Source organism: Microcebus murinus, chromosome 1, assembly GCF_040939455.1.
Source record: "Microcebus murinus isolate Inina chromosome 1, M.murinus_Inina_mat1.0, whole genome shotgun sequence".
NCBI lineage: Eukaryota > Metazoa > Chordata > Mammalia > Primates > Cheirogaleidae > Microcebus > Microcebus murinus.
The window spans coordinates 62,161,711-62,178,262 of record NC_134104.1 but is presented as its reverse complement, the minus strand read 5'-3'; the positions used below and the strand labels follow the sequence as shown (position 1 = coordinate 62,178,262).

The 16,552-nt window shown below is 49.3% G+C and overlaps 1 protein-coding gene across 4 annotated transcripts in view; it reads right to left on the bottom strand.

Annotated features, from left to right (window-relative positions):
• Positions 1-1,276: 1,276 nt before the first annotated feature.
• PLA1A (phospholipase A1 member A) overlaps positions 1,277-16,552 on the bottom strand; it is a 28,335-nt gene continuing 13,059 nt past the window's right edge. The window contains exons 5-11 of one of the 4 annotated variants that reach the window (XR_012918913.1): positions 16,031-16,132; positions 13,572-13,661; positions 11,153-11,320; positions 9,351-9,440; positions 6,513-6,611; positions 2,279-2,443; positions 1,277-1,692 (exon numbers count right to left, since the gene is read on the bottom strand). Coding sequence is in view for 3 of the 4 variants with exons in the window: in XM_012780578.3 (XP_012636032.2) it covers positions 1,608-1,692; positions 2,279-2,443; positions 6,513-6,621; positions 9,351-9,440; positions 11,153-11,320; positions 13,572-13,661; positions 16,031-16,132 (809 nt within the window). In the remaining variant the exon portion in view is untranslated. Of the gene's footprint in view, positions 1,693-2,278; positions 2,444-6,508; positions 6,622-9,350; positions 9,441-11,152; positions 11,321-13,571; positions 13,662-16,030; positions 16,133-16,552 lie in introns of those variants that run through there. The other 3 variants (XM_076001778.1, XM_012780578.3, XM_012780580.3) reach the window with 3 other exon arrangements.

Below are 16,552 nucleotides of genomic sequence, written 5' to 3'. Positions count from 1 at the left end.
GCTTTATTGTGGAGAGTGAATCAGCAAGTCAGCAGTTTCCTTTTTAGAAGCATATTTATTTAAGTTTTTTTTTTTTTTAAGTGAATGTAAAGAATAAAACAATGCAAGGGTGACCCAAATAAGGGGGAAAGTGTGAAGGTGTGTTTGTTTCCCAGCCCTACCCCATTCATTCTCCATCCTTTTCTGTCTTGCTGTATCCTGGGCCTGCGTGGGCTGTGTCAGTATGTGTCTTGCCCACTGGCTTCTGGCCGGGGACACTCCTGGGGACCGCCAGCAGGAGAATGAGGGAAGAAGAGTGAAGTCGACGCTGTGTTCCTGGTGCCCTCCCTGCAGGGTTGCTGCTGGCTGGCTGTGTCCCGCGACTGCCGGCCCAGAGTCCCCTCTGTCTCAGGTTCTGGTGCTCCCCGCACAACCTTGCCTCTCTAGGCCCAGGGTAGCAGCAGCCTCCACTGCCACTGGCCTCGAGGAACTGCACTGTCCTCGTGGTTTCCCCACAAAGATTGTAAATAGTCCTTGTATCAGCCCCTTTTGAACGGCCACAAAAGAATGCCTGAGGCTGCGTAATTGATAAAGAAAAGAGGTTTGCTGGGCTCATGGTTCTGCAGGCTGTACAGAAGCGTGGCCCCAGCATCTGCTCTGGTGTTGGCTCCAGGGAGCTTCCAGTCACGGTGGAAGGTGAAGGGGCAGCAGGTGTGTCATGTGGTGACAGAGCGAGCAGGAGAGGGAGGTGGAGGTGCCAGGCTCTTCTAAAGAGCCCGCTCTCTCCATGGACTAATAAAAGAGAACTCACTCAATATCTCAGGGAGGGCACCAGGCCCCTCATGGGGGACCCGCCCTCATGACCCAAACACCTCCCACCAGGCCCCACATTCAACACTGGAGATCAAATTTCAACATGAGATTTGGCAAGGCCAAACATCCAAGCCACATCAGGCCTTTCTATTAAATCTTCCTCAAATTACCTAATTTTATTGTCCCATCTGTTTTTTGGTGAACAAGGCTATTTATAAAGAGCAAAGATTGAGAAACACTAGCCCCAAGAAAATCTATGTGTCTTCCCCAAAGATCCCTCTGATCCCTCAAACTCTCCAGCCATCCTGAGGAGGCAATGGGACCATCTTCCTCATCCACCTCCCCTCTCTGTTCCAGGCACTTCTTTTCAGTTGCTATTTTAATACAGAGAATTCGATATCTACTGTTTGCTCCAATTCTACAGAATGTAAATCACACTTTTTTGTAAATAACAGAATTCCATTCCATTAAAACAATTAAATGATTCAGATATTCCTTGAAGTTTTATTTTTAAAACTTTTTTTTTTCCTGTATGTGTGTCTATTGGATCCTAAGTACAGACGCCTGATGATATGAGGCAATTGCAGTTAAGGATGAAGAGGAAAACTAAAATGGTATCTATGTACGACTGGCAATGGAAATCAAGTTCTGTAAAATGAATCATCTTTCCACTCCAAGGTAGCTCATTATGGGGAAAACAACCAAGAGTTTTGCCTTCCTCCTTAGCGGTGATGGTGTAGAAAAAGTTACACAGACACACACACCCTCACCACACTCAAGAAAATCCAAGGAGATGTGTCCTGCCCAGGCTTCCATCAAACACAGGCTATTTTCAGGTCATGAAAAACAGTCACGCTTGCTTGTAAGTTCACTGGCTCAGGCAAGCAGACCGTCTGTTTACTGAAAGAGAAGAGCAACAAGAGGGCAGTTTCTTGGCTGGTCGGGAGAGAGGGCTAGGAATTATGTGGTTTCTGAGTTCCCATGATGGCTGGTGCAAGAAGTCTGCAGTGAAGTCATCTGCAATAGGAGTCAGTTCCTGTGGTTCAAGGGCCCAGGGGTGGTGAGATTAATAATATAAATGCCTGCTAAAGGCAGGGAAAGGGGATGTGGATTCAGAGCCACACCCGTGAATGTGACCAGTGACGCATTTGAAGTGGAGACTAAGGATGAGGAAATATGCTATGAGAAAACTTTGTTCCAACGAAATCTTCCATAGAAACAAAATATATAAAACAGATAAAACGGAGTTTCTTATATTGCACTAAAGCCCCACCCCCCGCCCTTTGGCTTCCTTCCTAACATCCTTAACCCGAGATGGAGGAGGTTCAGGAAAACCCTGGGTCCTTGTCGTCTGTTTCTAAGACAGTAATCACCGTGATGAGATGAACCTCAACAAGCATCACACCTGGGGTCAGGACTGGCCCTCGGGGTGTGTGTGTGTCTGGAGGGGGGCAGGGTGGGGGGGGGGATAGATACTGGGGCTTACTTGTCATTGATGGGCAAAGGGGCAGTGCAGAACTTCCCAACAATGGTGGTCCGGTCTCTTTTCCAAACCCGGCTGGAAGGCTGAAACTTCAGTTTCACTTGGTTTATCTGGCACTGTGGGTTGGCGTGGGCCATGACTGCTTTCCCCTGGAGTTCCTGCTTAGGTCTGCAAGGGAAAGGGAAAGGGAAAGGGAAAGGGAAATTCATGCCTGGGGCACGGCACTTACTGCCGGTGCTTCCCCAGGGTTCTGCTAGTAGCACTGGTTGCTGTCACACACAAAGGACAAAGGAGTTACTCCTTACCACGGCCCTTTGTGTCACCCGCACCAGCCCCGTCCCACACACCTACAGCTTTGAATACGACCCAGAAAATAGTTGTTGATTTTTGAGAGTAAACAAGTAGACACTACAGCAAAATAGTAGATCTTGGCTTTCCACATCTGCAAAAAATTTCCCTCCTTCTTGGATTCCTAGGTGGAGAAGATCTTCACTTTCAGATCCAATTACCTGGAAGTAGACTCCTCTTTTCAGACATCTCAGTTCAAAGAATTCTGTGTAAGGACTACTCTGTGTTAGGCTAGATATGAATGTGTGGTGGAAACAGCAACAACAACAAAACAGGCCTTGAAGCCAAACAGAGCTGGGTGGAGCCCACGTTTTGTCTCTTTCTAGCTGTGTGGCTTTGGGCAAGTTACCTAACCTGGAGTCCCATGGCACTGGGTATAAACCCCAGCTTCCCCACACGCTATGCGCTTGAACCACAGGGTTTGGCATATACTCACTTCAGCCCAGAGGCTCAGCGTGAAAATGGAATCCAGGTCTCTCTTAACCCCACTCTCAAATTCTCCCCTCAGATTCCCCATCAGTTTACAAGATCCAGGCAGCGCCTTGGCCTGAGATAAAGACCTAGCCGACCTAGTTGGGCCACTCCAAAAAGGGCTGTGGGACCCAAGACAAAGGCACGAAGTGGTGAGATTCAAGTGGGAGGAAAGAGACCTGCCCTTAAAGCCCCACCCTGGGCACAGGCACAGCCCCCGGCAGAGCCCTGAGGGAGTTACGTGGGGGGCGGGAAGGAGCCCGAAGCAGCGGCAGCCCGGGAGGGAACGTGCCCCCGTCCCCCGGGGCCTGGTCTGGGCTCCTGACCCTTCCCGTCCCTCCCTGGGCTCTGAGGCAGCAGGGACTAAGAAAGGGGACGGGGAGGAGGCACTGCTTCCCCCACACCGCCACCATGCAGTGGGGGCGACTGTCCTCCCCAGCTTGGTTCCCTGTCCTTTCCGGTCTTCCCACAGTAATGACATGTCTTCTTTGTGTTCTTTTCAGTCCAGGGTTAGTCATATGCTGTGTTTTTTTCCTTTTGAGGGAAGATCCTGTATTACTTTGTATAACAGCTGTTCCTTTTTTCTCCCAGAAGTATTATGAAATATTTCAAAGGGGCCAGGCATGGTGGTTCACGCCTGTAATCCTAGCACTCTGGGAAGCCAAGGCAGGAGGGTGGCTTTAGGTCAGGAGTTGGAGACCAGCCTGAGCAAGAAGGAGATCCCTGTCTCTACTAAAAATAGAAAAATTAGCCGGTCGTGGTGGTATGCACCTATAGCCTCAGCTACTCAGGAGGCTGAAGTAGGGGGATCACTTGAGCCCAGGAGTTGGAGGTTGCAGTGAGCTGTGATGACACCACTGCACTCTGGCCTGGGCAACAGAGCAAGACCCTGTCTCAAAAATAAATAAATTAATTAATTAAATTAAATCACAGGAAAAAATAAGATCGTTCCCTTTAAGTAACTGCTTAGATTGAGGAGCTTGTAATACATAAGGAATATGAAAGACAGTTTAAGTAAATAGTCTGGGGACTTGGCCCAGGTAAATTCTGCAAATAGAAGGAAATCTTGGGGTTGTCCAAAGCTATAGAAAGCAGGGAAAGACCACAGATAACCTTCTCCACATTTCTCCTCCACCCACCTCCCTGCCAATTTCTGATCTGCAAGATCAAAAGTCAAGGAATTGAAGATGGAAGTTAATCATGTTCTGGTAGTCTTCTTCAAAAGCCTTATGGAAAGCTCTTTTGGAAAGGGGGGTAGCTCGAGTCTGTGGATGTCTGTTTGAATTGCTAGGGGAGATTTGAAAATATAGCCCTGGAGCCCAAGCACAGAAACCCTCATGGGATTGGTCTGCGGGGCCTTGGCATCAGTATTATTTAACACCCACCAGTGTTGTCAGACATACCAATGGGCTGGATAGCTGACGAAAACACCCTTCTAGAAGTCACACAACCTTGCACCGATTGTGGGATGCACTCAGCTTACTGATACCCACCACAATCTGCACGGCTCTCCGGGCACCTGCAGTCTGTGTGACCCTGGGTGAGTCGGGAGGAATGCTGGCTAGTGGCAGGGTGTTTGGGAGCCAAGAGGTGCCCTCCTCCCAGTGGAAACTTGTCTTCCCTCACAGCATGGTTCATGTCCAACTCTGCAGCCTGAGAAATATTTCCCAACCCAAATCTGATCTGGTCACTCTCCTGTTTAAAACTCTTAGTGGCTCCCCAGACTGCGATCGGGACGAAAACCTAAATCCCTAATGTGTCCTTCAGGGCCTGGTTAGTCTGTCCCTGACTTGCCTCTGCTGCCTCCTCCCACACCACACCCACAGCCCGGGCCCTGGGAGCTCCTGCAAACCCTTCCCCTTCCCGCTCATCACTTCCTCAGACTTGGTCAGGCTCTGTCCTCATGTGCTGTCAGGGCATTGGTCACCCTGACAAGTGTACATTGCAGTGTGTGTGCACTGGTCACTTTCCCGCTGCGCTCAATCCATTCCCCTGCAGGCTGCCTTGCCAGCGGGTTCCGGGGGCTCTAACCCATGGGGGCACACACAGGTGGGCCACCGCTTTGGGCAGGGCTTCCGGAGGGGCGAGCTTGCTGTGCGGGTCCAGCTCCTGCCAAGCAGCCTTCCCCGTGGCCCCAGCTCCCACTGGGGGACTCCAGGGCTTTGCCAGCTCCACCTCTTTCCTAATCCCTCCAGCACTAGGGTGGTTGTGGGACACCTACTGTCGCTAATCTCTGCAATTCCTACGCATCTCCCATGTGGCTTTCCAGCTCTTCTGACACACTTATAATTACTTCACTATGTTTTCCTCCTGGCATGGGCTATGTTTTCCTGACTGGACCCTGACTGAGTCAGTGACATTTTCTGATCAGTCTATGTCCTGCTAGCTTGCAAGTAACCAACCAATTGCTTTTTCAAGAAACATGCACCAGCCAGGTGTGGTGGCTCATGCCTGTAATCCCAGCATTTTGAGAGTCCAAGGCAGGAAAATCACTTGAGGTCAGAAGTTTGTGACCACCCTGAGCAATGTAGCAAGACCCTGTCTCTACAAAAAAATAGAAAAATTATCCAGGTGTGGTGGTATACAGCTATAGTTCCAGCTACTGGGGAGGCTGAGGCATGAGGTTTGCTTGAGCCCAGGAGTTGGAGGATGCAGTGAGTTATGATCACACTGCTGCACCCCAGCTGTGGCAATAAAGTGAGACTCCTTCTCTTAAAAAAAAAAAAAATTAAAAATAAATAAATAAATAAAGGCACCACTGTTGCTGACTTTCTATCCCCTGCAGGCTTGTGGCTCCCTACAGCTGAGGTTCTTTGCTCTCTCACTTCAAGCCTCATCCCACCAGCCCACCAGCCCCCCAGCCCCCAGGCCCATATCTGCTCCAACAAGGGAAAGAAATGATCAGCCCTAGTTTCAGGTACTAGAACCACCCAGCATCAGGCGCCCCTGGCTGCTACTCTGGCCCTTACCTTGCCCTCATTTGCTAACTGATCCTCTGCCTCTGAGTGTGCTCTGCTGACCAACCTACACTGCACCTCCTTGCCTGGAGTGGGTGCTCCCCGGGCTAGTGGCTGAGGCCTCTGGCTGCCCCGCCTGGATTCCTGAGCACTGGTTCCTATCAGAGCCTGATTCCTATATCCTAACCACCTTTTGAGACACCCCATTACTGCTGCCTGCCTGCCTCGTCTGCTGTCATCTGAATATACTGTGCTGGGACCCAGTTCTGATCCCAAATCTGGGACAGCTCCCCAGCACGTGTCTGTGGGTGGGTCTATAGCAGGTGCTGCGCCAGCCTAGTCGGCTGCCCCATGAGTGATCACACAGGCCTGACCTGGGATGCCCACGTGTGCACATGTATAAAATGACAAGGCAACTAACTCCCAAGGAGAGGGGTCAGCCACGTGGGACACTTACGTACATGGTGATCTTGACCGGGGAGTTGACATTACTGCTAAGGAAGGTGACCTCGATGTTGGTGTCCTTGTTTCTTGGCTTCTGCAAGTAAAACTCCACGAGGCTGTGATACACTAGGAAACCAAAGCACATCAGAGACTGGGCCAGAGGGCAGAAGGTGTGATGAGCAAAACGGCCCAGAGAGCAGCCATGCTGTTGGGAATCTCAGCTCTACCTCTTGGTAGCTTGTGCCGGGGAGCAGATGGCCTATCAGCTCAGACCCTAAGTCTCCTCACGTGTAAACTTGGGTAATGAAAATAGACACCCACAGGTCTGAATGAGATTTAAATGGCTTAATACACATAAAGTCCTCACGACAATTCCTATGCCTAGGAAATATTCAGTGTTAGTTTTTATTACTACTTTTAATGCTAGAATGTTCCACTCCTCCCTGTTTGGTGACATTATCATGGTGGTGTGATAGTGAAAGAGCCAGAAAAGATCTGTCATATACTGCTATTGGTTTTTTGTTTTTGTTTCTTTAGCCAGCACAATGTCAATGTACTTTATTTTTCCCTTTTCACACATCTTCTCTACGCTTCTGCTACCTAAGAATCCCAGACCTGGGATCTTTGCAGTCACTATCAGGCAGGTCAATTACAGATGCTAAGTATCTGTAATTTCCCTTTCTTCCTGAAAAGTCAGAGAACTGAGACTAATTTAAGAAAACTCAGTTCATTCCTCATTTACCAGTTTCAGAAGGCCTAACTTGTAGCTGTCAGAAGTTTCCACTTGGGAAAGGAGCATATTCTCCGTGCCTACAGGGATTGCCTGCTGTAGAAATCCCCTTGTTGTAACTTGCACAGGTTTGCCTCAGAGAGAGAATCTACCTTTATCTATAAACATGGTATTTCTAGTTTCCTGATTAGTAGACCTGTGACTTTCCCTCAGCAGGGACCTTAAAGTTTAACCTCCACACGTTCCCCAGGCTTTCCCGCCATGTGCACTCCTAGCTGCGCAGACGCGGAGGAGCCAGTTCAGGTTGCTGCGGACCTGCCCAGAGCTGGAAGGAGAAGCCAGGAGGTCTGGTCCCAGCGGCCCCTGCAGGCTGGCTCTGATGAGGGCGCTGGCCCCAGACTAGCCCAGAAGCACGGCCGCAGACAGCAGGTTCCCTGAGCAAAGCAGGCAGCGTGGAGGCAGGTGGTGGGGAAAGAGTTTAGATCTGGGAGTCAGAAGACCTGCAGTCGGGAGTCCTGACCCTTTCACTGGCCTTTCAGCCCGGGGCGGGTCACTTGGTCTCTCAGACCCTTTCCTCACTCCTCAGTGGGTGGCCGAATGAGCCAGTACGTGTGAAAAGCCCACAGTAGACTCTGTAGCCCACTTTGTTCCTAAGAGATGGCCATGAATTCTCTCTGGCAGGAAGGTAGAAACACCCCAACTATTCTTCCAAATTCTCTGATTGACTAAGGGAAGGGAGCTATTACTTCTTGAGTTGCAATCACTGTGCTGGTAACCTCCTGTACACTATTTTATTTTGTCCTCGCAATTGACACTTCGAAGTAGGTACTGTTATTGTTCCCATTTTCTGCATAAGCATATAAAGGTTCAGAGAGGTTAAGTAACTTGTTCTTGACCACACAGCTGATAAGTGGAGAAGCTGAGACTCAAATCCAGGCTTGTGTGAGGAGGAATCTGAGCTCTGGGCTCCACACCCCACTGCACTCAACCTTCTAGTGCCACGAAGACGTACCCACAAAGGTCCCTCCACTAACTCAATACAAGCTGATTAGAAAATCAGTTAAAATTCAGGTATCTGGGCCAGGCGTGGTGGCTCATGCCTGTAATACTAGCACTTTGGGAGGCCAAGGCGGGTAGATCGCTCAAGGTCAGGAGTTTGAAACCAGCCTGAGCAAGAGCGAGACCCTGTCTCTACTAAAAAAAATGGAAAGAAATTAATTGGTCAACTAAAAATATATAGAAAAAATTAGCCGGGCATGATGGCGCATGCCTGTAGTTCCAGCTACTCAGGAGTCTGAGTCAGGAGGATTGCTCAAGCCCAGGAGTTTGAGGTTGCTGTGAGCTAGGTTGACGCCATAGCACTCTAATCCAGGCAACAGAGTGAGACTGTCTCAAAAAAAAAAAAAAAAAAAAAAAAATTCAGGTATCTGTATAATTTATCATCTAAACCAGCATACTTTTGTCCTGTACACACAATAAAGAGATAGGACCCCAGGATAACAAGCATAAGCCAAGAAGTATGGTCACCCTAGTTAAGATGCACATAGTGTAGGGAAGGGTGGTGGTTCGGCTTGTCATGTATTTCATGGATTCTAAGACACGATTTTCCTTCCTGTTGTTTACCATCACTGGCATCTTTGAAGAAATGTGGTTCGGAGCAACAGTGAGCAGCCGGAACGTGTCCGTGCAGGGGAAGGAGGGCAGAGTGCCAGCCTCAGTATCCCTCTGGGACGCAGACTTAGGCAGCTTGCCAGGGCGGGAGGCACATAGGGTGGACATGGAGGAGGGGGAGAGAAGTGTGCAGGAGGAGGAGGACGGAGGGCACTCCTAAATACCGCTCCAGGGAGAACGCCCCCCGGAGGGCTTATTTCAGGGGCTGGGAGGAACTGGGATGGGGACCTAGACAGCAAGACGCCCCCACGTCCTCACCTGTAGAGCGTCGGTCGGGCTCACTCTATAAGTTACGGTTCAGACCAGGAGCTGCTGCCCCACCTCCCGTGACACCTGCGTGACACCTTCACCCCACCTCAGCTACACACGGGGCCGGACACAGCGCAAGCTGGAGCCCAGACTCTTCCAGCCGGCACGTCGGCAGAGCTGGGCTCGCGCGTTTCCCGCTACTCACCGCAGTATGGGGCGCTGGAGGTGGTCATGAGGTAGACTTTCACTTCCTTGGGAAGCGGCTCTATCTTTATACCACTTTCTTCCGCCAGCCCTGGGAATAAAGAGGCAAAGACAGCAGAGAGTCAGGAGGCCATTCCCAGCTCCCACGACACCCAGCCCTGTATTTATTAATCCGTGCACCCACTTCTTCCACAGACACCTGCACTGTCCGCTCATGATGTGCCGAGCTCTGGGGTGAAGCCCAGTTCCCACAGACTCAGTCAAGTGGGGGATAAACCCACAGTAAACAGGAGGTACGTTCTTCAGGTCATCTGGCCCATTCTTGGTAGGTGATTATAGGAAATCTGAAAGTATGTCTCTAACTTGCAACACCGATCTATATGATGGATTTTTTTTTTTTTTTTTTTTGAGACAGAGTCTCACCTTGTTGCCCAGGCTAGAGTGAGTGCCGTGGCGTCAGCCTAGCTCACAGCAACCTCAATTTCCTGGGCTCAAGCAATCCTGCTGCCTCAGCCTCCCGAGTAGCTGGGACTACAGGCATGCGCCACATGCTCGGCTAATTTTTTGTATATATATTTTTAGTTGGTCAATTAATTTTTTTCTATTTATAGTAGAGACGGGGTCTCGCTCAGGGTGTTTTTGAACTCCTGACCTCGAGCAATCCGCCTGCCTCGGCCTCCCAGAATGCTAGGATTACAGGCGTGAGCCACCGCGCCCGGCCCATATGATGGATGTTTTCATGGGACTTGTGTCCTGTGCAGCAGAGCACAGTGAAGCGGGAAGTGCTTGACCTGCAGCCTAGTGGGTGGCAGGTGGGGAGAAGGCGTCCCGGGCAGAGTGTGGTTAGGACAGAGGCGGAGGGGTTGGAAGCAAAATAGTCAGCATTCCGGGCTGTTCCGTGCAAGGAAAGTGCAGTGAGAGGTGACGTGGGCAGACAGGGGTGGGGGGGAGAGGTGGCTGTTACATCGTCGGGTCCATCGCATCGGGGGAAACTCTGACATATGCACGGTGAGTAGGAAATACTGTTGGCTTGTTGGAACGTGGGAAGCGACCCTACTTTAACATTTTTGTCGAGCTGGTATCCATTTTATTCCTGTAAGCCATGGCAGGCTGCTGCAGTTCTGCGTGGCAGCCAGGGGCACTGCAGAGGAAAGAGTGTGGGAGGTGGAGGGACCATTTCCACCCCAGGATATTTTTCCTGGAGCTCTTAATCCTAGATGACCCCAGGATGTTCACAGCAATGGTCTGCACAGGTGAGTTAGAGGCCAGATCCCCGGCCTTCCTGGAGTCCTTTCCTCAGACAGGCCTGGATCATCCAGAAGGGTGCGCAACCCCCAGCAATGAGGCATCTCTCCGGCTGGCATAGGGCCACACACCCTCTCGCCTCTAAGGCGGGTCTGTGTGCCACTCTAGGGGATTCCCCACAACGCACGGACTTAGGGTCTATGAAGAGCTGGAGAATAGCTGGCCTAGCAAGAAGGATCTATGGAAATCTGAGTGTGGGACAGGGGCTCGGACCATACCAATGTTTCTGGAGAGTGTCCTGAGGCTGGACTTGCAGGCGAGGCCCTGTGTGTGGCCCAGGGTGTGCAAAGCAGGCAGCAGGAGAGAGGGTGAGGGCTGGGGCATGAGGCCAACGCCTGCGCCCAGGAGAACAGGCTGCGCACCTCATCGCTTCATTTTCTTTTCCCCCCAATTGGCTCGACTTCTTGACCATAGGAGGCCAGGACATTAAGAGGTGACAATTGGGAGGATTTGAACTTTCCCCACATGTCAAAGGTAGCCAAAGGAGTGACATTTTACCTATCCTCGGACAGGAAAGCAGAAAAGGGTTACAGCAATCCAGACATTGTCCAGCAAGGAAGGCCCTGTAGCTGTCACAGGGAAAGGCCACCAGCGGGCAGGAATTCTCCAGGGCACTGATGTAGAGATGCACAGCCCGCATGTGATCGCAGATCAGATAACTGTAACCTGAGCAGAGAAAAAACCACAACCAGGGTTTCAGTCGAGACTAAAGGAAAGTCCCTCCACGCTACTTACTGGAAGGCTATTGAATTTTATATTTATGCAAGATATAAATAAACAGGATGTCCCCTGAGCCGCATTTTTAAAACATGAGTGACATGGTTCCTGCATTGCCCCTTTCCCTTTTAATTTTCCTGCAGTACATAAGCTTAATCTATCAAATAAATTGCTCTATTTGACGCCCCTTCTTACATGGTCATGCAAACCCCCTTTCATAGAACGGCTGAGTGTGCAGAGAGTTGGATTGGCTGACTCCACTGCAAGATAAGATCTGTATATATTTTTACTTTCATCATCACACATACAAGCTCATTACACCCAAACCAGCAATGAGATAACCAAGGGACTCAGCAGCAGTTCATGGCCAGTCTCTAAATCCAATGTGCTGAGGCTCACCTGGCCTCAGATGAATAACGGACACACTAAATTTACCAAATATCCCAATTTACCAAAAACTTGGTTTTGTTGTAGTTGTTATTTACTATTTAAATTTGTAGCAACCCACTTGGATGAATTGGCTGGGACTAAGAAGTTCATAGTGAGACATAATTCCAGGCCTCTGGAGTCTGCAGACTCACCCTGCACCTTGAGACCCCATCTCTGGGCCCTACAATTGAGGCTGAGCTGTTGACTTTCTTGTTCCCTGTGGTTGGGGCACTCTTTATGAAAAAGCTCCTTCCAGGGAGCTGGAGCAGAGACAAACTAAACTCTTCTCAAATTGTGTTACGAGTCAATGAAAATGCCACCAAAATTTTCCAAAGCCATTGCAACTAAACTAGCCCATTTGATCAGAATTGCTGAAAAATTTATAGGTTATTAAAAGAAGCATGTTTTTGGAAAACTAGTAAATTTGGTAAAATAGATTAGTGGTTATTCAACAAAATTGTCAGAAGAATCCTTAAAATGTTCAAAATTTGATAAAGCAAGAAAAGACTAAAAACATGTATTAATAATAAATAGAGTCCAGGTGCCATGGCTCATGCCTGTAATCCTAATACTTTGACAGGCCAAGGCAAGAGGATTACTCGAGGCCAGAAGTTTGTGACCAGCCTGGGCAACACAGCAAGACCCTGGCTCTACAAAAAAAAAAAAAAATTAAATTAGTTGGGCATGATGGTATGTGCCTGTAGTCTCAGCTACTCAAAGCTGAGATAAAAGGGTCTCTTGACCCCAGGAGCTCAAGGTTGCAGTAAGCAATGATGACACCACTGTACTCCAGCCTGACAGAGTGAGACTCTGTCTCTAAATAAATAAATAAATGCCATAGTAAACAGAGATCAGCATTTTAAACTTCCACATAAAATCCTGATACATTGTCTATATTCATAATAAGAATATAAGAAAACTAAATTGATGCTTACTCATTGATGCTTAGCTTTTGACAAATTTAATATTATTTAAAATAATGCTAAGAAAAGAACACATTCAATTAACATATTCAAAAATAACATTCCAGAAGAATATATTTAGAAGAGTAGAAATGTACATTCATTGAATGTGTTCAAAAAATTGTCCTAGCCAGACGTGGTGGGGCACGCTTGTAGTCCTACCTACTTGGGAGGCTGAGGCAGGAGAAGCCCTTAGCCCAGGTGTATAAGGCCAGCCTGGACAACATAGCAAGACCCCATCTCTAACAAAAAGAAGAACTAAATTAAAAAAACACTTTTTAAAGATTATCTTGAAAACAATTTTAGACAAGTGTTAGATTTTGTAAATTTGGCAAAATTATCATGCAGCTGATCTTTCAGCTAGCTAGCTTTGGGCACATTGGCTCGATTCTGCCACAACTAGGCTCTATAGAGGATGCAGCTGCCATGGACTGTGCCACAAACCAGGGCCCAGGAAAAAATAGAGATTATTGGTTGCAATAACCTCCATGCTAGATCACAGCATTCTAGCCCAGTGACAGAGTGAGACCCTATCTCGAAAACAAACAAAAAACAACAATAATAAACAGAGATCAGCATTCTAAATTTTCATGTAAAATGCTGTTATCTTGGAAAACTAAACAGTCCATTCTTAGCTGGACGTGGCTTACTTGATCCCTTCAGTATGTGCTGAGTAAGGCACTGTGGGACACAGCGAAGGACGCCGTCAGGAAGACGTCTGCGGCCCACACTGGCTGACTCAACACGAAGGCTGTTGGTGGATTCCAATCTCTGGGGCAGCCAAACACCAACCCCCTCTGGCTTCTGACCTGCGTAAATGGACGTGGGACAGCCAGGTTGGTCTTGGCCTCCGTTGACAAAGTAGTCCACGTGTCCGACGGGAATCCGGATACCCAAATCTGGAAGGAGGCAGAGCTCCATTAACTTCCGTATTTCAGGGGGATATTTTCCAGGTCCCACATAAGGGCCCTCTGGCAGTAGAGCCCACCTCACTATTGAGTGCTGAGATTTTGCAGCACAAGCCCTCCGACGGTTTTCTAAAGGGTGTTTTCCATGCCGAAGGAAACCAAACAAGAATCAATTTATAAGACTCTCATATTTGCCTAAAATTTTTTAAAATCCTTTTACACAAGTTTTTACAAATCAGTAAATATGGTCGATTTCATCATTGAATAGTTTCTGTTTTCCTTGGAGGAATAGCTCGGATGAATATGTTTGGGGCCACATTTCTAGTCACCCACAAAACGTGTTTTCGTGCTCTCCTAAGTGGAAATACGATGTGGCCCAAGAGCTGGGTTTAAGAGAGAGACTGCATCCTTGTGACCGCGGCCCTACCCTCCATCTCAGCTCATCTGAGACGAGGTCAGGCCCAAGTGCCAAAGACCCCGACTGTCTCCATCATATTGGCTGTCCCTGCTGTAAGACATTGACTGTGTGTTCTTTGTTTAGTGCCACCTACCCAAGGGTTAAGCCATGACCTAGAAACCATCCTGGAGTCCTGCCTTTCGCCCTGCCCACATGCTGCCCTCCGCACATCCCATCAGGTCCGCCCCCAAATATATTTCTCTCCATCTTTACTGCCACATCCTTTGCCCAAGCCACCACCATCTCTCACCCAGACCGCCACTGCAACCACCCTCTAAGGGCCTCCCGTCTTCTCCGTGTGCCGCCCACGGTCCACTCGCGGCAGAGGAGCCTCGGTCACCGTCCTGTGCTCACTGGCACGCCTTGCCAGGGCTGGCCTCACTCCGTACCTCTTCCTCCCCCCCACGGCTCTCTAGCCACACGCGGGGTCCTCTCTCCTGTCTCTGGACAAGCCGCATCCTCCCCTCCCCCCCACCTCCAGGCCTTCACTTTGGCTGCCCTCCCTTCCTAGAATGCTCTCCTCCCAGCTCTTCCCAGGAGTGGCTCCCTCTCACCTGCTAAGTCTCACCTCCCTGGACAGACTTTCCCCAGTAATCCTGTTTGAGTCACCCTCTCTCACGTCTCCTTCACTATAATAATCTCGGTGTGTAACTATCCTGTCTGTTTTCTTGCACAGCTCCGCCACTGCAGGGCCTTTGCCTGCCTTTTTTTTCTGCTGTATCGTTAATACCTAGTGTGGCACCTGGCATACAGTGAGCGCCTAGTAAATATTACTGAATGAAAAGACGAGTGAGTGCCTGCCCACATAGCCGGTAAGCTCCACGTGGGCAGAGACCTTATTCAATGTCTTGTTCAATGCAGTGTTCTCAGTGCATACTATGTAGTTCAATAAATATTGATTGAATAATATAATAATTTTTCTTTTTAGTCACATCAGTTAGAGGCTCCAACTTTGAAGGGGTCTGAGAGGCCTAACTCAGATAAATGGTGACCAAATAAGTCACCTATTTAGCAAAGTTGGGAAAAGAAAAGATTCACTTTATTAATTAGCAAGGTTAATTAACGAAACATGCCTAGGCAGGCCTGTGGGCTCTGGTTTCCCATCTGTGAAATGAAGGCGGGAAAGAGGGTTGGACGGTATGACTGCAAGGGTTTCTTCCAGAATCATGAATGTGTGAGTCTTGGATGCTGAAAGGAGGCGTCTGACCGAAGGGAATGGGACAGGGACATCTCTCACTTGACCTGCAAGCTCCTCCGTCAGGGACAGAAGTCATCTCTCCGTGCTCCACCACACTGAGCACCGTGCCTGGCACAGACTCCATGGGCATTTGATATGGGCTAGATCGAACAAGAATGCCCACTGCCTTTCCCGGTTGGTCAGAAGAGCACAGTTTGCTCAGAATGGAATGAGAGTTTCGGGGTCTCTCCTGTTTCGGTCACTATTGGAAGGGGATTCCCACTCTACACTGGACTGAAGAGCTGGGGTTGTCCTCCGGGGAGGAGGGACAAATCAGTAAAGGCCTCTGTGCCTGGGCAGTGGAACGGCCCAATCCCGTGGGGCCAAGCGCACCCATCTGAAAAAACAGCGTGACTTTCCCATAAGTCAGCCAGGCAGCAGTGTTCTCCCCAGAACAGGTTTGGAGTTGAATCAGAGACAAGAATCCCAACCAAACACTTTCAGTGTATGAGGGGGAGTCCCCTTGCCTTTAGGCGGTTAAAATAAATGAATGACAGATGTGGAAGAGACCTTCATTAGCACACTGGTAAACTCCTCACCGAACAACAGAAAGTCAGAGAGGGGCAGGCACCTCTGCCCAGGGCCACGCAGCTGGATGCCAGCCTCCACGCCCCCAACCCTGCCCCGTGCTCATTCCCTCACCCCGGGAAGTTCACCCCAGCTCACTGTCGGTATCTGTGTGGATGGCTTCCACAAAGCGGGCGTCTCCAGGATCTAAGCGCTCCTCCAGGCTGGCCTTGGTGTACTCGGGCCCAGCGGGGTCCAGGCCTACAAAGACAGACTGACATCAGGGGCCCTTTCCTCTCAGCTACAGGGACATTCATGGGTCCACCACACACCTACCCTGGCAGCCCTTCCAGTTCAGGTCATAGAGTCTTCCAACAAGGACCCCACGGTTGGGAGAACTACCTCAGGACTACCTCAGGCCCAACTTACCCAGGAAACCCCGCACTCTGCTGTCCCTCTAGAGGTGACCTCTCATTGACTCAGTTTGTTTCTCTGGCTCTAAAATGAGCCTGATAACACCAAATGAGTTGGTAAGAGTTAATGTAAGTAATATTTTATTTTATCTTATTTTAGAGACAGGTTCTTGCTCTGTCACCGAGGCTGTAGTGCAGTGGCATAATCGTATCTCACTGCAGCCTAGAACTCCTGGCCTCAAGCAATCCTACCACCTCAGCCTCCCAA